The sequence below is a fragment of the Salmo salar genome, chromosome ssa06 (assembly GCF_905237065.1).
Source record: "Salmo salar chromosome ssa06, Ssal_v3.1, whole genome shotgun sequence".
NCBI classification, from domain to species: Eukaryota; Metazoa; Chordata; class Actinopteri; order Salmoniformes; family Salmonidae; genus Salmo; species Salmo salar.
This window is the reverse complement of record NC_059447.1, coordinates 28090718-28112461: the sequence shown is the minus strand read 5'-3', so window position 1 is coordinate 28112461 and position 21744 is coordinate 28090718. Positions and strand designations below refer to the sequence as shown.

The window sequence follows — 21744 nt, the reverse complement described above, 5'->3', positions numbered from 1 at the left end:
ATGACTGCTGCCTCATTCCCAGATTTACAAACCAAATCTAGTCAACCTAGGCTAATTCAGGCCTTGGGTGGTCTGCAGGCAAGTCCTCATTTTTCTGTTCAGAAATGAAGAGCAAAAGTCTGGCCTACAGCCAATGGATATCTGAATTGCCTACCCATTGGTCAAAATTAGCTCTGGCGCCAACCACATTGTTCACAAACAATGCTGCTGCTGTAGCATTCAGGGGTTGGCCAGTTTTGCCATGCTCTCTCACATTTTATAGCCTAGCCTATGTTTAAACAGACTATTGATTTCTAGATAAAGATAATTGAATGCTTCCTTGTCCACCCATATAGTGATCATGTAAGCAGTAGGCTAGTTAGTTTATTGGGAGGGCAACAGGAAAATTGAGATATTAAAACTGTGAATGTTACATTGCATTCTGGGGCCCTAAGCAAGATTTGGTTGGGCCCCCAACGCAAAACATTTCAGTTGCCCCCCTCTTGATGGTGGAGAGAGAAATGTATGTTTTAAAGTACATTTCCTGTAATTCTACACATTTTGCTATGGGGGCTAGAGAAAATGTTGCCGTTTTAATGCAAGTTTTCTGCAGTCCTACACATTTTGCCATGGGGCGGAGAGAAATGTTTTCAGCCATGACTTATGCCATGTTAATGATATCTGAGTGAACGTGACTAACAAAATCAATGGGGGTCCCCTGGAGGTCAAGGCCCCTGGGAATGCGTGCCCGGTTGGTATTTGGACATGATAACTGGCTAGACTTACCAATCTAAAAAGTTCTCCCATGTCACCCTGTTCCTTCACACTCTCCACTGGCTTCCATATGAAGCTTCCATTTGAAGACCATGGTACTTGCCTATGGAGCAACTAGAGTAAATGCCCCTCCCTACCTTCAGGCTATGCTCAAACCCTACACTCCAACCCGTGTACTCTGTTCTGTCACCACTGGTCTCTTCGGTGAGAGGGCAGCTCCCACTCAGCCCAGTCCAAGCTCCCCTCTGTCCTGGCACCCCAATAGTGGAACCAGCTCCCCCCTGAAGCTAGGACAGCAGATTCCCTGCCCATCTTCCCAAAACATCAACAACAACAACAAAAACTTTCATGAACTAACACTCGCACTTGACTTCCCCCCTTACAAGCTCTGACTTTGCTGACAGCTACTACTTACTATGACTGTGATATGTGGTTGTCCCACCTAGCTATCTTAATGTGAATGCACTAACTGTAAGTCACTCTGGACATTAACATGTGAAAATTGTTAGCTCACGTTGCTAATTGTGTGACTGTCAGTGACTGACAAAACAAGAGACAAACTGATGATGCACAACCAAGTTTCAAGCTTTTACTATTCTAATTCTCAACAGTAAGTTGAGACACCAATTGAGTTCCCAAAACCTGCTTATGTTGCTTATGCCTGGAACCGGCATATATTTAAGAAATAAGGCCTGAGGGGGTGTGATATATGGCCAATATACCACGCCTAGGGCTGTTCTTATTCACGACACAACGTGGCGTGCCTGGATACAGCCCTTAGCCGTGGTATATTGGCCATATACAAAAGAAACTTGAGGTGCCTTATTGCTATTATAAACTGGTTTCCAACGTAATTAGAGCAGTAAAAACAACTGTTTTGTCATACCCGTGGTATATGGTCTGATATACCACGTCTGTCAGCCAATCAGCATTCAGGGCTCGAACCAACCAGTTTATAATTATCTTCTTATTGGCTAGCCATGTACATGCTCTCACCACTCCAAAGCACCTAACTCCATGTCTGTTTCTATTTCATCAAATTTGTAGCCATCTCCATTTACTATGCTCTTCTTCTCTTTTTGCACACATAGCCACACTCATTTCTCTTCTCAGTCCCCCTCGGTCTCCCCTTGTCTCCTTGTATTACTTGGCACATGCAGCCCTGCTCTCTCCACACTATACCCCTGCCACCCCCTCTACCGACACACACTGTTACATATCTCTGGGTCAAATGTAGCTTCAACACACAAGTTCTCTCATACAGACTCTTTGTGATATATCTCACTCACGCTAACACACAAACACAGGGATACACAGAACACACACATTTGGGGTTATGTCTCTGCATACTTCTCTCTGTGTGTGATATCTCTGTGCAATCCTTGCCTGCTGGGCACAAAATGCAGTGTTTGTTATCAGTGGGGGAGTGAAGACTTTCTCTCTTTCTCTTGCTTCCCCTCTCCTTGCCAACCCCCCCTCCTTCTGTCTCTCTCCATCCCTCTCCACCACTCCTCATGCGTGATCTCTCTCCTCCACCTTTCTCTAACCATCCGTCTCCCTGACAATCTGCGTCCTGCATCCATCCGTCAGTCGGTTAGTGGTGAGATGGGGAATATGAAAACAGGCGGGCGGAAAAGAAAAATGAGAGCAAGAGGGAAAGAAAAACAGAAGCAGATTCAATAAGAGACTTCACTGTGGAGAGGAGGAGTGTGTTTGTGTGTGCTCTATCCTCTCTCTCTCTCTCTCTCTCTCTCTCTCTCTCTCTCTCTCTGCGCGAGCGTGTGTAAGCTTGTGCGTCTCTTCTGGCTCCACTGTTCTTCACTGGCTCCATGGATGAGCTGGGAAGAGGAGGGAGAGCGGAATCAGCGGATGCGTCTGGCCAGAGGAGAACGGGAGGAGTTTGGATCGGCATGCGCGACAAACTGGCGGCGCTGATCATCAGTGGCTCTATCTCCATCCCTCCCTTCCCCCTCTCTCTCCCCTTCTCTCCCTTTCTCTCTCACGTGCACACACACTCTCAGACTCACACACACTCACACACAGGCTGGATGTCATCTCGCTAGACTGAACAAGAGGTGCTTAGACTTGTCATTAGTCGCACAGGGAGATCCAGAGAGTTGTGTGTGTGTGTGTGTGTGTGTGTGTGTGTGTGTGTGTGTGTGTGTGTGTGTGTGTGTGTGAAGTGGGGACACTGAATACACAGAGGCGGCTTTGATTGGCTCATGGCTTAAATGACTCTCTCACTCTGTGTCACAGTGGACTTACCTCTGGGATCCTGACAACGAAAACGGTCGCTGAGAGAAGGAGAGAGGGCGGGGGGATGTTGGAGGAGTGGAGGGGGGTTTCAGGCACAGAGAGGCTGGCATCCAGAGTAACTAGGGACAGAGAAAGAGTGGAGGCACGGAAGGAAGGGATGCCCTATTCTCTCTATTCTTCACGCTCTCTCTTTTCTATCTGGAGTAAGGACTTGGGGGTTGTGAAGATCTCTGCCTCATGTGCTCTTCCTCTCTCTCTGTCTGTAGGTCTGTCTTTGGCTTGATTCTCTGGGTTGCTTTATTTTGCTCTGTGTCTCTGTTTGTCACTCTTTCTGTGCTGCAGGTGTGTATGTTTGGGACACTCCCCCTCTCCCCTTTCTCTCTTTCTCTGTGTGAACTGAACGTGTGATTATGTGTTCCTATTCTAGGGGGTAGTTCAGGGCTCTCATTGCATTGCCTCTCTCTCTCTCTCTCATTCTTTCTCTCTCTCTCTGTGTATGTGTGCGTGTCTCTGTAGGTGTCTGTGTATTGGGGCGTCCTTGGCTGTGGGACCGGAGGGGTCATGATGGACCTAAAGGAGAGTTGTGGCAGTGAGGGGAGCCATGAGAGCTCCAGTCTGCACCCGTCCTCCTGGCAGGCCTTCTCCCACACCAGCACGCTCCACGGCCTGCGCTTCATCTTCCCCTACGGCCGACCAACACCTCGCCGCCTGCTCTGGGCCGCCGCTCTGCTGGCCTGCCTGGGCCTCCTGGCCCTGGAGAGTGCCGAGCGCCTGGCCTACTTCCTTTCCTACCCCCATGTGACGAGCGTGGATGCCGTGATGTCGGGCAGCTTGGTGTTCCCTGCCGTCACCGTGTGCAACCTCAACGCCTACCGCTTCAGCCGCCTGTCCCGCAATGACCTGTACCACGCTGGGGAGCTGCTGGCCCTGCTGGACGTCCACCTGAGGATCCCTGAGCCCCAGCTGGCCGAGCCCCACGTCCTGGCCTTCCTCACAGACAAGGCCAACTTCACCGCCTACAGGCCCAAGCCCTTCAGCATGCGTGAGTTCACCGAGAGGGTGGGCCACGACCTTAAGGAGATGATGCTCTACTGCCGATACCAAGGCCAGGAGTGCAGCCACAAAGACTTCAAAATCGTAAGTCTACTCATAGTCTCCCTGTCTTTGCTCAGGTCTGGCATGGGTCAGATCTGCTGCTACTGCAGCGCAGTTGAGTCTCTCACTCAGAAGGCGTTGTCTGTCAAGTGTTAATGTGTGTTCTGTGATATGGTCTACAAGTTTTCAAAGACTGGTAGAGGCTTTTTCCCCTCTGAGTTGTCTTGATGTATGTTGGTAGCTGATGCTGTTTCCTCCCATGCTACTGTGCACTGGGTCCCCTGCTGTGTATCTCTCTTGATATTTTTGTGCTTCCATCTACATGTTGTTTTTGAGTGATTGTGTACTGCAAGCACACACTCTGCAGCTGTCCTGCTATTATCTTCTTTATTTCATCCACAGGAGAGCTCTTGGGGTTTTGACAGTCTGTGCTACAAGTCTCTTGATAGTCCCCATAAATATGGAATAAGTAGTTTGTCTTTGGGCTGAACACATGTGATATCATTTCAGATTTCATGGAATGACAGCTCTTGTTTCCCAGTTACAGCTGTTGTTGCCCAGTTACTGCTCTTGTCCACATACAGCTCTAGTTGGCCAGTTACAGCTCTAGTTGGCCAGTTACAGCTCTAGTTGGCCAGTTACAGCTGTTGTTGGCCAGTTACAGCTGTTGTTGCCCAATTACTGCTCTTGTCCTCATACAGCTCTAGTTGGCCAGTTACAGCTCTAGTTGGCCAGTTACAGCTCTAGTTGGCCAGTTACAGCTGTTGTTGGCCAGTTACAGCTGTTGTGGCCCAATTACTGCTCTTGTCCTCATACAGCTCTAGTTGGCCAGTTACAGCTCTAGTTGGCCAGTTACAGCTGTTGTTGGCCAGTTACAGCTGTTGTTGCCCAGTTACTGCTCTTGTCCTCATACAGCTCTAGTTGGCCAGTTACAGCTCTAGTTGGCCAGTTACAGCTCTAGTTGGCCAGTTACAGCTCTTGTTGGCCAGTTACAGCTGTTGTTGCCCAATTACTCCTCTTGTCCTCATACAGCTCTAGTTGGCCAGTTACAGCTCTAGTTGGCCAGTTACAGCTGTTGTTGGCCAGTTACAGCTCTTGTTGGCCAGTTACAGCTGTTGTTGCCCAGTTACTGCTCTTGTCCTCATACAGCTCTAGTTGGCCAGTTACAGCTCTAGTTGGCCAGTTACAGCTGTTGTTGGCCAGTTACAGCTCTTGTTGGCCAGTTACAGCTGTTGTTGCCCAGTTACAGCTGTTGTTGCCCAATTACTGCTCTTGTCCACATACAGCTCTAGTTGGCCAGTTCCATCTCTTGTTGCCCAGTTACAGCTGTTGTTGCCCAGATACAGCTGTTGTTGCCCAGTTACAGCTGTTGTTGCCCAATTACTGCTCTTGTCCACATAGATCTCTTGTTGGCCAGTTACAGCTCTTGTTGGCCAGTTACAGCTCTTGTTGGCCAGTTACAGCTCTTGTTGGCCAGTTACAGCTCTTGTTGGCCAGTTACAGCTCTAGTTGGCCAGTTACAGCTCTTGTTGGCAAGTTACAGCTCTTGTTGGCCAGTTACAGCTCTAGTTGGCCAGTTACAGCTGTTGTTGCCCAGTTACTGTTCTTGTCCACATACAGCTCTAGTTGGCCAGTTACATCTCTTGTTGCCCAGTTACAGCTCTTGTTGGCCAGTTACAGCTCTTGTTGCCCAGTTACAGCTGTTGTTGCCCAGTTACAGCTGTTGTTGCCCAGTTACAGCTGTTGTTGCCCAGTTACAGCTGTTGTTGCCCATATACAGCTCTAGTTGGCCAGTTACAGCTCTAGTTGGCCAGTTACAGCTGTTGTTGCCCAGTTACAACTATTGTCCACATACAGCTCTAGTTGGCCAGTTACATCTCTTGTTGCCCATTTACAGCTGTTGTTGCCCAGTTACAGCTGTTGTTGCCCAGTTATTGCTCTTGTCCACATACAGCTCTTATTGCCCAGTTACAGCTCTTGTTGCCCAGTTACAGCTCTTGTTGGCCAGTTACAGCTCTTGTTGCCCAGTTACAGCTCTTGTTGCCCAGTTACAGCTCTTGTTGCCCAGTTACAGCTCTTGTTGCCCAGTTACAGCTCTTGTTGCCCAGTTACAGCTCTTGTTGCCCAGTTATAGCTCTTGTTGCCCAGTTCCAGCTCTTGCCCAGCTACAGTTTGTAGCCCACAAGTTCCCCAGACCATTCACAGGCTGTAGTATATGTACAGGTTGTTGCTAATGAGTTTTCCTCAGTGCTTTTTGTCTTGTAGCCATAGAGCCGTAGCACACACACAGGCCCTGCTGTAGACATGCCTTTAGGCTCTGATCTGCTTTGATGAGGTTCCCTTTGAGGAGTGTAATCATGCTTATCATTAAAGGAGAATATCAAAGACATCACTCTCTGTCTAAACTAGCATACTGGCAGCTTGTAGATTGTCTGAGTTGAGGCTTCCAGGTCGCCCAGTTTTGTAGTCACAGATGGATTCATATCTTGATTTTTCATCTCGGGACACACTCACTGTCACTGCACAAAGACTAACTGGCAAGGCAACAGTGATGTGTAATGTAATAGCTTCACTGGTTTTATTGGGGTGGTCTCAGTGACTCATTTATAATTCTGTCAGGAATTAGTCATTCTTCAATGGTGAATCTGTAACCTAGTAATCTTTTGGGAATCTCTGTTTGGACAATATGTAATTTCCTATTAACTCTGTTGGATCCTTTGGGTGTAAATATTGACCTAAGAATGCTCTGTAGTCATACTTGCTAGTCCCTGTAATGGTTTATGTACTAGTGACGTTTCTTCAAATCAAATTGTATTGGTTACATACACATATTTAGCAGATGTTATTGCGGGCGTAGCAAAATGCTTGTGTTCCTAGCTCCAACAGTGCAGTAATATCTAACAATTCACAACAATGCACACAAATCTAAAGTAAAAGATAGGAGTTAAGAAATACAGTACCAGTCAAAAGTTTGAACACATCTACTCATTCTAGGGTTGTTTACACTATAGAATAATAGTGAAGACATCAAAACTATATAATAACACATATGGAATCATGTAGTAACCAAAAAAGTGTTCAACAAATCAAAATATATTTTATATTTGAGTTTCTTCAAAGTAGCCACCCTTTGCCTTGATGACAACCTTGCACAGTCTTGAAGGAGTTCCCACATATGCTGAGCACTTGTTGGCTGCTTTTCCTTCACTCTGCAGTCCAACTAATCCCAAACCATCTCAATTGGGTTAAGGTCAGGTGATTTTGGAGGCCAGGTCATCTGATGCAGCACTCCATCACTCTCCATATTGGTCAAATAGCCCTTACACAGCCTGGAGGTGTGTTGGGTCATCGTTGAAAAATATTTTGATTTGTTTAACACTTTTTTAGTTATGACATGATTCCATATGTGTTATTTCAAAGTTTTGATGTCTTCACTATTATTCTAAAATGTAGAAAATAGTAAAAATAAAGAAAAAACCTTGAATGAATAGGTGTGTCCAAACTTTTGACAGGTACTGTATAGAAATATTTGGACGAACAATGTCGGAGTGGGATTGACTAATATACAGTAGAATAGAATTCAGTATATACACATGAATTGAGTAAGGCAGGATGTAAACATTATTAAAGTGACTAATGTTCCATTATTATAGTGACCAGTGATTCCATGTTTATGTATATATGGCAGCAGCCTCTAAGGTGCAGGGTTGAGTAACCGGGTGGTAGCCGGCTAGTGATGGCTATTTAACAGTCTGATGGCCTTGAGATAGAAGCTGTTGTCAGTCTCTCGGTCCCAGCTTTGATGCACCTGTACTGACCTCGCCTTCTGGATGGTAGCGGGATGAACAGGTAGTTGATGTCCTTGATAATCTTTTTGGCCTTCCTGTGACATCGGGTGCTGTAGGTGTGCTGGAGGGCAGGCTGTGTGCCCCCGGTGATGCGTTGGGCAGACCGCACCACCCTCTGGAGAGTCCTGCGGTTGCGGGCAGTGCAGTTGCCGTACCAGGCGGTGATACAGCCCGACAGGATGCTCTCAATTGTGCATCTGTAAAACTTTGTGAGGGTTTTAGTGTCCAAGCCAAATTTCTTCAGCCTCCTAAGGTTGAAGAGATGCTGTTGCGCCTTCTTCACCACACTGTCTGTGTGGATGGACCATTTCAGATCGTTGTGATGTGTATGCCAAGGAACTTGAAGCTTTTCACCTTCTCCACTGCGTTTTGTTGACGTTGAGGGAGAAGTTATTTTCCTCGCACCACTCTGACAGGGCCCTCACCTCCTCTCTGTAGGCTGTCTCGTCATTGTTGGTAATCAGGCCTACAACTGTTGTGTCGTCTGCAAACTTGATGATTGAGTTGGAGGCATGCGTGGCCACGCAGTCATGGGTGAAGAGGGAGTACAGGAGGGGGCTGAGCACGCACCCTTGTGGGGCCCCTTTGTTGAGGATCAGCGATGTGGAAGTGTTGTTTCCTACCTTCACCACCTGGGGGCGGGATAGGGCAGTGTGCAGTGCGATGGCGATTGTATCGTCTGTGGATCTATTGGGGACGTATGCAAATTGAAGTGTGTCTAGGGTGTCAGGTAAGTTAGAGGTGAAATGAATCTTCACTAGCCTCTCAAAGCACTTCATGATGATAGAAGGGAGAGTTACGGGGCGATAGTCATTTAGTTCAGTTACCTTTGCTTTCTTGGGTACAGGAACAATGGTGGACATCTTGAAGCAAGTGGGGACAGCAGTCTGGGATAGGGAGAGATTGAATATATCCGTAAACACTCTAGCCAGCTGGTCTGCGCATGCTCTGAGGACACAGCTAAGGAGGCCGTCTGGGCCAGCAGCCTTAAGAAGGGTTAACAAGTTGAAATGTCTTACTCACGTCAGCCACGGAGAAGGAGAGACCACAGTCCTTGGGAGCGTGCCGCGTCAGTGGCACTGTGTTATCCTCAAAGTGGGCAAAGAAGGTGTTTAGCTTGTCCAGGAGGAAGACGTCGGTGTCCGCAACGTGGCTGGTTTTCCCTTTGTAATCTGTGATTGTCTGTAGACCCAGCCACATACGTCTTGTCTCTGAGCCATTGAATTGCGGCCCCACTTTGTCTCTGTACTGACGTTTTGATTGTTTGATTGCCTTAGAGAGGGAATAACTACTCTGTTTGTATTTGACCATATTCCCAGTCACCTTGCCATGGTTAAATGCACTGGTCTGCGCTTTCAGTTTTGCGCGAATACTGCCATCTATCCACGGTTTCTGATTTGGGTAGGTTTTAATGGTCACAGGGGGAACAACATCTGCTATACACTTCCTGATGAACTCAGTCACCGTGTCAGTGTATACGTCAATGTTATTCTCAGAGGCTACCCGGAACATATCCCAGTCCCATATCCCATACCCCGCGTGATCAAAACAATCTTGAAGCATGGATTCTGATTGGTCAGACCAGCATTGAATAGACCTTAGCACGGGTACTTCCTGTTTGAGTTTCTGCTTATAGGAAGGGATGAGCAAAATGGAGTCTTTAGTGTTTTAGCAGCACGAGTGCTACAGTCAATGTGTTGATAGAACTTTGGAAGCGTTTTCCTCAAATTTGCTTTGTTAAAATCCCCAGCTACAATAAATGCGGCCTCAGGATATGTGGGTTCCAGTTTGGCTGTGACTATAACCGAAGAGAATTATCTTGGGTGGTAATACGGTTGGCATTTGATTCTGAGGTATTCTAGGTCAAGTGAACAAAAGGACTTGAGTTTCTGTACGTTATCACAATCACACCATGTGTAGTTAATCATGAAACATACAACCCCGCCTTTCTTCTTCCCGGAGAGTTCTTTATTCCTGTCTGCGCAATGTACTGAGAACCTAGCTGGCTGTATGGACGGGGACAGTATATCTGGAGAGAGCCATGATTCCGTGAAACAGAGTATGTTACAGTCCCTGATGTCTCTCTGGAAGGAGATCCTCGCCCTGAGCTTGTCTACTTTATTGTCCAGAGACTGAACATTAGCGAGTAATATACTCTCAGTGGCTTTTGAGTTATTCTTGTCTTGTGACTCTGAGTTGACCTGTGTCAGGGAGAATGTTGGAGCTTGGAGCCTAAGATTTTCATTGTGCCCTGCAATCACACCTGCAACCCTGTACACATGACTGTTAAACACTCTGAATCTGAATCATGTTGACAGTCTACAAGAGAATGTCATAATCTCTGCCCACTGCCTGTTTCCTTGGTCTCTCTCTTTCTCTTTCCACTCTCCCCCTTCCTTTGTCACCCAAAAAATATATCCTTCTACCAAGGCAAAAAGATTCACAGAAATAGAAACACACACACACACTGGAGCATTACCATGACACTCCAGGGACCAGAGTTTGAGTGACATTGTGATGAATGACCGCAGGGAGGATTGTGGGAACATGGGCGTCAGTGTGATGTGATGGATGGAACTGGAACAGAATAGAATAATACACAAAAGAGAAGGCACAAATGTGTTTTTCCATTGTAGTGATAGTGTCAATGTGTATTTGTGTACATTTGAAATGTATTTACGCATGTGAGTAACAGATTGCATTTGTGTGAGTTTTAGATTCTAAATGTAAATACATTTGAATAATTGAAAAGTCTGTGAAGCCTATATGTGAGGTTGGAGCCGTGTGTGTGTGTGTGTGTGTGTGTGTGTGTGTGTGTGTGTGTGTGTGTGTGTGTGTGTGTGTGTGTGTGTGTGTGTGTGTGTGTGTGTGTGTGTGTGTGTGTGTGTGTGTGTGTGTGTGTGTGTGTGTGTGTGTGTTTATAATGTGTGAATGTGATTCTGATTGTGTTAAGTAATGCTCCCTCTGTGTGATTATTACAGCCCTGATTAAACGCTGATTGATCACAGTGACGGGCTACATCAGTGTCTGCCAGACTGAATGCAGCTCAATGTGACAGTTCTACAGTAGCATCCCCTCAGATTGATGCCAGGGTGGGCCCTATCACACACTCAACCTTAATGAGAGCCAGCCAGCATGGCCTGATGATAGCAGCCAGACTAGGTGCTCTGTATCCCACAGATGCTAATTAGCAATACATCTGACCCAGCCAGGCCAAGGATTACAACCAAAATGGTGTATTTTCAGCACTGCATTTATGCACTACACTACCTGTGGCCTCATCTGACTGGCTGGCTGTAATAGATTAGTCTAGCTACATAGCCAATTGCCTATGTCTACATTGTTGTGTCTGTGTTTAGTTTAACCTTGATCCCTATGAAGGGATATATCCACTTGAAGTAAGTTTATTGGGTGTCAGATAGCGTAGAGGTTAAGAGTGTTGGGCCAGTAACCGAAAGGTCGCTGGTTCGAATCCCTGAGCCGACTGAAAAATGTGTCGATGTGCCTTTGAGCAAGACACTTAACCCTAGTCGCTGTGGATAAGAGTGCTAAATGACTAAAATGTAAAAATGTCCCACCATAAGAGCAGCACAGAACACCAACAGGTAGGGGGTAGGCTACATTATGTTCCCTCTCACTAAAAAGTGTATTTGTTTTAAAATTGTGCATTTCACTCCATTTGAAATCCCTATGCATCATATTACATCCTTAATGTGAATGGATCCATTCATCATTAATGTTCCATTACGAAGCCATTTTATGGTCCCTACAGGGCACAGCTCAGTCTGTTAAAGGGCACAGGAACCACTGCTAACTCCCTCTCCCTGGTCCCCCCCTCTAAAACACCCAGAGACAGGAAAGCAACCTGTTCAGCAGAATAAACCTGGGGTGAGGCCTGGATTGAAATGTGCATGTCCTGCTGTTTATTTAAAAGACACTGCAATAGTGTGGATAATGTGAAGTAGTGAATTATGGTGGTCTCTGGATAGTGGTGCGGTTTTCTGAGAGAGCGAGAAGGGGAGCACTTGAGTACGTGAGCGACAAAGAGAACGTGATGGAGCCCCAGTCAGTCAGTAAAGAGAGGGCGAGAGAAAATGGGATGTCAAGGCATGGAGAGATGGACTAAGTGGTAAAGCCAGCAGGGAGAGATGGAGAGCTGGACTAGGTGGAAAAGCCATCAGAGAGAGAGAGAGAGCTGGACTAGGTGGTAAAGCCAGCAGAGAGAGAGAGAGAGCTGGACTAGGTGGTAAAGCCATCAGAGAGAGAGAGAGCTGGACTAGGTGGTAAAGCCATCCGAGAGAGAGAGAGCTGGACTAGGTGGAAAAGCCATCAGAGAGAGAGAGAGAGCTGGACTAGGTGGTAAAGCCAGCAGAGAGAGAGAGAGAGCTGGACTAGGTGGTAAAGCCAGCAGAGAGAGAGAGAGCTGGACTAGGTGGTAAAGCCATCAGAGAGAGAGAGAGAGCTGGACTAGGTGGTAAAGCCATCAGAGAGAGAGAGAGAGCTGGACTAGGTGGTAAAGCCAGCAGGGAGAGAGAGAGCTGGACTAGGTGGTAAAGCCAGCAGGGAGAGATGGAGAGCTGGACTAGGTGGTAAAGCCAGCAGGGAGAGAGAGAGCTGGACTAGGTGGTAAAGCCAGCAGGGAGAGATGGAGAGCTGGACTAGGTGGTAAAGCCAGCAGTGAGAGAGAGAGAGAGCTGGACTAGGTGGTAAAGCCATCAGAGAGAGAGAGAGAGAGCTGGACTAGGTGGTAAAGCCAGCAGGGAGAGAGAGAGAGAGAGCTGGACTAGGTGGTAAAGCCAGCAGGGAGAGATGGAGAGCTGGACTAGGTGGTAAATCCAGCAGAGAGAGAGAGAGCTGGACTAGGTGGTAAAGCCAGCAGGGAGAGAGAGAGAGCTGGACTAGGTGGTAAAGCCATCAGAGAGAGAGAGAGAGAGCTGGACTAGGTGGTAAAGCCATCAGAGAGAGAGAGAGCTGGACTAGGTGGTAAAGCCATCAGAGAGAGAGAGAGAGCTGGACTAGGTGGTAAAGCCATCAGAGAGAGAGAGAGCTGGACTAGGTTGTAAAGCCAGCAGGGAGAGATAGAGCTGGACTAGGTGGTAAAGCCATCAGAGAGAGAGAGAGAGCTGGACTAGGTGGTAAAGCCAGCAGGGAGAGAGAGAGAGCTGGACTACGTGGTAAAGCCAGCAAAGAGAGAGAGAGCTGGACTAGGTGGTAAAGCCATGAGAGAGAGAGAGAGAGCTGGACTAGGTGGTAAAGCCATCAGAGAGAGAGAGAGAGCTGGACTAGGTGGTAAAGCCATCAGAGAGAGAGAGAGCTGGACTAGGTTGTAAAGCCAGCAGGGAGAGATAGAGCTGGACTAGGTGGTAAAGCCATCAGAGAGAGAGAGAGAGCTGGACTAGGTTGTAAAGCCAGCAGGGAGAGATGGAGAGCTGGACTAGGTGGTAAAGCCATCAGAGAGAGAGAGAGCTGGACTAGGTGGTAAAGCCAGCAGGGAGAGAGAGAGAGCTGGACTACGTGGTAAAGCCAGCAGAGAGAGAGAGAGCTGGACTAGGTGGTAAAGCCAGCAGGGAGAGAGAGAGAGCTGGACTAGGTGGTAAAGCCATCAGAGAGAGAGAGAGCTGGACTAGGTGGTAAAGCCATCAGAGAGAGAGAGAGAGCTGGACTAGGTGGTAAAGCCAGCAGGGAGAGATAGAGCTGGACTAGGTGGTAAAGCCATCAGAGAGAGAGAGAGAGCTGGACTAGGTGGTAAAGCCAGCAGTGAGAGAGAGAGAGCTGGACTAGGTGGTAAAGCCATCAGAGTGAGAGAGAGCTGGACTAGGTGGTAAAGCCAGCAGTGAGAGAGAGAGCTGGACTAGGTGGTAAAGCCAGCAGGGAGAGAGAGAGCTGGACTAGGTGGTAAAGCCAGCAGTGAGAGAGAGAGCTGGACTAGGTGATAAAGCCAGCAGGGAGAGATGGAGAGCTGGACTAGGTGGTAAAGCCATCAGAGAGAGAGAGCTGGACTAGGTGGTAAAGCCAGCAGTGAGAGAGAGAGAGAGCTGGACTAGGTCGTAAAGCCAGCAGTGAGAGAGAGAGAGCTGGACTAGGTGGTAAAGCCAGCAGGGAGAGAGAGAGAGCTGGACTAGGTGGTAAAGCCAGCAGGGAGAGAGAGAGAGAGCTGGACTAGGTGATAAAGCCAGCAGTGAGAGAGAGAGCTGGACTAGGTGGTAAAGCCGTCAGAGAGAGAGAGAGCTGGACTAGGTGGTAAAGCCATCAGAGAGAGAGACAGCTGGACTAGGTGGTAAAGCCAGCAGTGAGAGAGAGAGAGAGCTGGACTAGGTGGTAAAGTCAGCAGGGAGAGAGAGAGAGAGCTGGACTAGGTGGTAAAGCCAGCAGGGAGAGAGAGAGAGAGCTGGACTAGGTGGTAAAGCCAGCAGTGAGAGAGAGAGAGAGCTGGACTAGGTGGTAAAGCCAGCAGTGAGAGAGAGAGAGAGCTGGACTAGGTGGTAAAGCCAGCAGTGAGAGAGAGAGAGAGCTGGACTAGGTGGTAAAGCCAGCAGTGAGAGAGAGAGAGAGCTGGACTAGGTGGTAAAGCCAGCAGGGAGAGAGAGAGAGCTGGACTAGGTGGTAAAGCCAGCAGGGGGAGAGAGAGAGAGCTGGACTAGGTGGTAAAGCCATCAGAGAGAGAGAGAGCTGGACTAGGTGGTAAAGCCAGCAGTGAGAGAGAGAGAGCTGGACTAGGTGGTAAAGCCAGCAGGGAGAGAGAGAGAGAGAGCTGGACTAGGTGGTAAAGCCATCAGAGAGAGAGAGAGCTGGACTAGGTGGTAAAGCCAGCAGTGAGAGAGAGAGAGCTGGACTAGGTGGTAAAGCCAGCAGTGAGAGAGAGAGCTGGACTCGGTGGTAAAGCCATCAGAGACAGAGAGAGCTGGACTAGGTGGTAAAGCCAGCTGTGAGAGAGAGAGAGCTGGACTAGGTGGTAAAGCCATCAGGGAGAGATAGAGAGCTGGACTAGGTGGTAAAGCCAGCAGTGAGAGAGAGAGCTGGACTAGGTGGTAAAGCCATCAGAGAGAGAGAGAGCTGGACTAGGTGGTAAAGCCATCAGAGAGAGAGAGAGAGCTGGACTAGGTGGTAAAGCCATCAGAGAGAGAGAGAGAGAGCTGGACTAGGTGGTAAAGCCATCAGAGAGAGAGAGAGAGCTGGACTAGGTGGTAAAGCCATCAGAGAGAGAGAGAGAGCTGGACTAGGTGGTAAAGCCATCAGAGAGAGAGAGAGCTGGACTAGGTGGTAAAGCCAGCAGGGAGAGATGGAGAGCTGGACTAGGTGGTAAAGCCATCAGAGAGAGAGAGAGCTGGACTAGGTGGTAAAGCCAGCAGAGAGAGAGAGAGAGCTGGACTAGGTGGTAAAGCCATCAGAGAGAGAGGGACAGCTGGACTAGGTGGTAAAGCCATCAGAGAGAGAGAGAGCTGGACTAGGTGGTAAAGCCAGCAGGGAGAGATGGAGAGCTGGACTAGGTGTTAAAGCCATCAGTGAGAGAGAGAGCTGGACTAGGTGGTAAAGCCAGCAGTGAGAGAGAGAGAGCTGGACTAGGTGGTAAAGCCAGCAGAGAGAGAGAGCTGGACTAGGTGGTAAAGCCAGCAGGGAGAGATGGAGAGCTGGACTAGGTGGTAAAGCCATCAGAGAGAGAGAGAGCTGGACTAGGTGGTAAAGCCAGCAGGGAGAGATGGAGAGCTGGACTAGGTGGTAAAGCCAGCAGGGAGAGAGAGAGCTGGACTAGGTGGTAAAGCCAGCAGAGAGAGAGAGAGCTGGACTAGGTGGTAAAGCCATCAGAGAGAGAGTGAGCTGGACTAGGTGGTAAAGCCAGCAGGGAGAGATGGAGAGCTGGACTAGGTGGTAAAGCCATCAGAGAGAGAGAGCTGGACTAGGTGGTAAAGCCATCAGGGAGAGAGAGAGAGCTGGACTAGGTGGTAAAGCCATCAGAGAGAGAGAGAGAGCTGGACTAGGTGGTAAAGCCAGCAGGGAGAGATGGAGAGCTGGACTAGGTGGTAAAGCCAGCAGAGAGAGAGAGAGCTGGACTAGGTGGTAAAGCCATCAGAGAGAGAGAGAGTGCTGGACAAAGTGGTAAAGCCATCAGAGAGAGAGAGAGCTGGACTAGGTGGTAAAGCCAGCAGGGAGAGATGGAGAGCTGGACTAGGTGGTAAAGCCAGCAGAGAGAGAGAGAGCTGGACTAGGTGGTAAAGCCATCAGAGAGAGATGGAGAGCTGGACTAGGTGGTAAAGCCATCAGAGAGAGAGAGAGCTGGACTAGGTGGTAAAGCCATCAGAGAGAGATGGAGAGCTGGACTAGGTGGTAAAGCCAGCAGGGAGAGAGAGAGCTGGACTAGGTGGTAAAGCCATCAGAGAGAGAGAGAGCTGGACTAGGTGGTAAAGCCAGCAGAGAGAGAGAGAGCTGGACTAGGTGGTAAAGCCATCAGAGAGAGATGGAGAGCTGGACTAGGTGGTAAAGCCATCAGAGAGAGAGAGAGCTGGACTAGGTGGTAAAGCCAGCAGAGAGAGAGAGAGCTGGACTAGGTGGTAAAGCCATCAGAGAGAGAGAGAGCTGGACTAGGTGGTAAAGCCAGCAGTGAGAGAGAGAGAGAGCTGGACTAGGTGGTAAAGCCAGCAGTGAGAAAGAGAGAGAGAGCTGGACTAGGTGGTAAAGCCAGCAGAGAGAGATGGAGAGCTGGACTAGGTGGTAAAGCCATCAGAGAGAGATGGAGAGCTGGACTAGGTGGTAAAGCCATCAGAGAGAGAGAGAGCTGGACTAGGTGGTAAAGCCATCAGAGAGAGATGGAGAGCTGGACTACGTGGTAAAGCCATCAGAGAGAGAGAGAGCTGGACTAGGTGGTAAAGCCAGCAGGGAGAGTGAGAGAGCTGGACTAGGTGGTAAAGCCATCAGAGAGAGAGAGAGAGCTGGACTAGGTGGTAAAGCCAGCAGAGAGAGAGAGAGCTGGACTAGGTGGTAAAGCCATCAGAGAGAGAGAGAGCTGGACTAGGTGGTAAAGCCATCAGAGAGAGAGAGAGGCTGGACTAGGTGGTAAAGCCATCAGGGAGAGATTGAGAGCTGGACAAGGTGGTAAAGCCATCAGAGAGAGAGAGAGAGCTGGACTAGGTGGTAAAGCCATCAGAGAGAGAGAGAGAGAGCTGGACTAGGTGGTAAAGCCAGCAGGGAGAGATGGAGAGCTGGACTAGGTGGTAAAGCCAGCAGAGAGAGAGAGAGCTGGACTAGGTGGTAAAGCCAGCAGGGAGAGATGGAGAGCTGGACTAGGTGGTAAAGCCAGCAGAGAGAGAGAGAGCTGGACTAGGTGGTAAAGCCAGCAGAGAGAGAGAGAGCTGGACTAGGTGGTAAAGCCATCAGATAGAGAGAGAGCTGGACTAGGTGGTAAAGCCAGCAGGGAGAGAGAGAGAGCTGGACTAGGTGGTAAAGCCATCAGAGAGACAGAGAGCTGGACTAGGTGGTAAAGCCAGCAGGGAGAGAGAGAGAGCTGGACTAGGTGGTAAAGCCATCAGAGAGAGAGAGCTGGACTAGGTGGTAAAGTCAGCAGGGAGAGATGGAGAGCTGGACTAGGTGGTAAAGCCAGCAGGGAAAGAGAGAGAGCTGGACTAGGTGGTAAAGCCATCAGAGAGAGAGAGCTGGACTAGGTGGTAAAGCCAGCAGGGAGAGAGAGAGAGCTGGACTAGGTGGTAAAGCCAGCAGGGAGAGAGAGAGCTGGACTAGGTGGTAAAGCCAGCAGGGAGAGAGAGAGAGAGCTGGACTAGGTGGTAAAACCATCAGAGAGAGAGAGAGAGCTGGACTAGGTTGTAAAGCCATCAGGAGAGAGAGAGAGCTGGACTAGGTGGTAAAGCCAGCAGGAAGAGAGAGAGCGAGCTGGACTAGATGGTAAAGCCAGCAGGGAGAGAGAGAGACTGGACTAGGTGGTAAAGCCAGCAGGGAGAGAGAGAGAGCTGGACTAGGTGGTAAAGCCAGCAGGGAGAGAGAGAGAGCTGGACTAGTTGGTTAAAGCCAGCAGGGAGAGAGAGAGAGCTGGACTAGTTGGTAAAACCATCAGGGAGAGAGAGAGAGCTGGACTAGGTGGTAAAGCCATCAGGAGAGAGAGAGCTGGACTAGGTGGTAAAGCCAGCAGGGAGAGAGAGAGAGAGAGCTGGACTAGGTGGTAAAGCCAGCAGAGAGAGAGAGAGAGCTGGACTAGGTGGTAAAGCCATCAGAGAGAGAGAGAGAGAGCTGGACTAGGTGGTAAAGCCAGCAGGGAGAGATAGAGAGCTGGACTAGGTGGTAAAGCCAGCAGGGAGAGAGAGAGAGAGAGAGCTGGACTAGGTGGTAAAGCCATCAGAGAGAGAGAGAGAGCTGGACTAGGTGGTAAAACCATCAGAGAGAGAGAGAGAGCTGGACTAGGTGGTAAAGCCATCAGAGAGAGAGAGAGCTGGACTAGGTGGTAAAGCCAGCAGGAAGAGAGAGAGAGAGCTGGACTAGGTGGTAAAGCCAGCAGTGAGAGAGAGAGAGAGCTGGACTAGGTGGTAAAGCCAGCAGGGAGAGAGAGAGAGCTGGACTAGGTGGTAAAGCCAGCAGGGAGAGAGAGAGAGCTGGACTAGGTGGTAAAGCCATCAGAGAGAGAGAGAGGCTGGACTAGGTGGTAAAGCCATCAGAGAGAGAGAGAGAGCTGGACTAGGTGGTAAAGCCAGCAGAGAGAGAGAGAGAGCTGGACTAGGTGGTAAAAGCCAGCAGGAGAGAGAGAGAGAGCTGGACTAGGTGGTAAAGCCAGCAGGAGAGAGAGAGAGCTGGACTAGGTGGTAAAGCCAGCAGAGAGAGAGAGAGCTGGACTAGGTGGTAAAGCCATCAGAGAGAGAGAGAGCTGGACTAGGTGGTAAAGCCAGCAGGGCGAGAGAGAGAGAGCTGGACTAGGTGGTAAAGCCAGCAGGAAGAGTAGAGAGAGCTGGACTAGGTGGTAAAGCCAGCAGGGAGAGATGGAGAGAGCTGGACTAGGTGGTAAAGCCAGCAGGGAGAGATGAGAGAGCTGGACTAGGTGGTAAAGCCATCAGAGAGAGAGAGAGAGCTGGACTAGGTGGTAAAGCCATCAGAGAGAGAGAGAGAGCTGGACTAGGTGGTAAAGCCATCAGAGAGAGAGAGAGACTGGACTAGGTGGTAAAGCCAGCAGGAGAGAGTGAGAGAGCTGGACTAGGTGGTAAAGCCAGCAGTGAGAGAGAGAGAGAGCTGGACTAGGTGGTAAAGCCAGCAGGGAGAGAGAGAGAGAGCTGGACTAGGTGGTAAAGCCAGCAGGGAGAGAGAGAGAGCTGGACTAGGTGGTAAAGCCAGCAGGGAGAGAGAGAGAGCTGGACTAGGTGGTAAAGCCAGCAGGGAGAGAGAGAGAGCTGGACTAGGTGGTAAAGCCAGCAGGAAGAGGAGAGAGAGCTGGACTAGGTGGTAAAGCCAGCAGTGAGAGAGAGAGAGAGCTGGACTAGGTGGTAAAGCCATCAGAGAGAGAGAGAGCTGGACTAGGTGGTAAAGCCATCAGGGAGAGAGAGAGAGCTGGACTAGGTGGTAAAGCCATCAGAGAGAGAGAGAGCTGGACTAGGTGGTAAAGCCAGCAGGGAGAGATAGAGAGCTGGACTAGGTGGTAAAGCCATCAGAGAGAGAGAGAGAGCTGGACTAGGTGGTAAAGCCATCAGAGAGAGAGAGAGAGCTGGACTAGGTGGTAAAGCCATCAGAGAGAGAGAGAGCTGGACTAGGTGGTAAAGCCAGCAGGAAGAGTGAGAGAGAGCTGGACTAGATGGTAAAGCCAGCAGTGAGAGAGAGAGAGAGCTGGACTAGGTGGTAAAGCCAGCAGGGAGAGAGAGAGAGAGCTGGACTAGGTGGTAAAGCCAGCAGGGAGAGAGAGAGAGCTGGACTAGGTGGTTAAAGCCAGCAGGGAGAGAGAGAGAGAGCTGGACTAGGTGGTAAAGCCATCAGAGAGAGAGAGCTCGACTAGGTGGTAAAACCATCAGAGAGAGAGAGAGCTGGACTAGGTGGTAAAGCCATCAGAGAGAGAGAGCTGGACTAGGTGGTAAAGCCATCAGAGAGAGAGAGAGAGAGCTGGACTACGTGGTAAAGCCAGCAGGGAGAGAGAGAGAGAGCTGGACTAGGTGGTAAAACCATCAGAGAGAGAGAGAGCTGGACTAGGTGGTAAAGCCATCAGAGAGAGAGAGAGCTGGACTAGGTGGTAAAGCCAGCAGGAAGAGTGAGAGAGAGCTGGACTAGGTGGTAAAGCCAGCAGTGAGAGAGAGAGAGAGCTGGACTAGGTGGTTAAGCCAGCAGGGAGAGAGAGAGAGCTGGACTAGGTGGTAAAGCCATCAGAGAGAGAGAGAGAGCTGGACTAGGTGGTAAAGCCAGCAGGAAGAGAGAGAGAGCTGGACTAGGTGGTAAAGCCAGCAGGAAGAGAGAGAGCTGGACTAGTTGGTAAAGCCAGCAGGGAGAGAGAGAGAGAGAGCTGGACTAGGTGGTAAAGACAGAAGGGAGAGATGGAGAGCTGGACTAGGTGGTAAAGCCATCAGAGAGAGAGAGAGAGAGCTGGACTACGTGGTAAAGCCAGCAGAGAGAAAGAGAGAGAGCTGGACTAGGTGGTAAAGCCATCAGAGAGAGAGAGAGCTGAACTAGGTGGTAAAGCCAGCAGGGAGAGAGAGAGAGCTGGACTAGGTTATAAAGCCATCAGAGAGAGAGAGCTGGACTAGGTGGTAAAGCCATCAGAGAGAGAGAGCTGGACTAGGTGGTAAAGCCAGCAGGGAGAGATAGAGAGCTGGACTAGGTGGTAAAGCCAGCAGGGAGAGAGAGAGAGCTGGACTAGGTGGTAAAGCCATCAGAGAGAGAGAGAGCTGGACTAGGTGGTAAAGCCATCAGAGAGAGAGAGAGAGCTGGACTAGGTGGTAAAGCCATCAGAGAGAGAGAGAGCTGGACTAGGTGGTAAAAGCCAGCAGGGAGAGAGAGAGAGCTGGACTAGGTGGTAAAGCCAGCAGGGAGAGAGAGAGCTGGACTAGGTGGTAAAGCCATCAGAGAGAGAGAGAGCTGGACTAGGTGGTAAAGCCATCAGAGAGAGAGAGAGCTGGACTAGGTGGTAAAGCCAGCAGGGAGAGAGAGAGAGCTGGACTAGGTGGTAAAGCCAGCAGGAAGAGTGAGAGAGAGCTGGACTAGGTGGTAAAGCCAGCAGGGAGAGATGGAGAGAGCTGGACTAGGTGGTAAAGCCAGCAGGGAGAGATAGAGAGCTGGACTAGGTGGTAAAGCCATCAGAGAGAGAGAGAGAGCTGGACTAGGTGGTAAAGCCATCAGAGAGAGAGAGAGAGCTGGACTAGGTGGTAAAGCCATCAGAGAGAGAGAGAGCTGGACTAGGTGGTAAAGCCAGCAGGAAGAGTGAGAGAGAGCTGGACTAGGTGGTAAAGCCAGCAGTGAGAGAGAGAGAGAGCTGGACTAGGTGGTAAAGCCAGCAGGGAGAGAGAGAGAGAGCTGGACTAGGTGGTAAAGCCAGCAGGGAGAGAGAGAGAGCTGGACTAGGTGGTAAAGCCAGCAGGGAGAGAGAGAGAGAGCTGGACTAGGTGGTAAAGCCAGCAGGGAGAGAGAGAGAGCTGGACTAGGTGGTTAAAGCCAGCAGGAAGAGTGAGAGAGAGCTGGACTAGGTGGTAAAGCCAGCAGTGAGAGAGAGAGAGAGCTGGACTAGGTGGTAAAGCCATCAGAGAGAGAGAGAGAGCTGGACTAGGTGGTAAAGCCATCAGGGAGAGATAGAGAGCTGGACTAGGTGCTAAAGCCATCAGAGAGAGAG

The 21744-nt window shown here is 49.6% G+C and overlaps 1 protein-coding gene across 1 annotated transcript in view; it reads left to right on the top strand.

Annotated features, from left to right (window-relative positions):
- Positions 1 to 2510: 2510 nt before the first annotated feature.
- The window catches only part of LOC106606842 (acid-sensing ion channel 2), a 501752-nt gene continuing 482518 nt past the window's right edge, over positions 2511 to 21744 (top strand). Inside the window, exons 1-2 of the mRNA XM_045720107.1 lie at positions 2511 to 2828; positions 3526 to 4146. Of these exons, the coding sequence (XP_045576063.1) occupies positions 3571 to 4146 (576 nt within the window). The 5' untranslated portion in view covers positions 2511 to 2828; positions 3526 to 3570. The remainder of the gene's footprint in view (positions 2829 to 3525; positions 4147 to 21744) is intronic.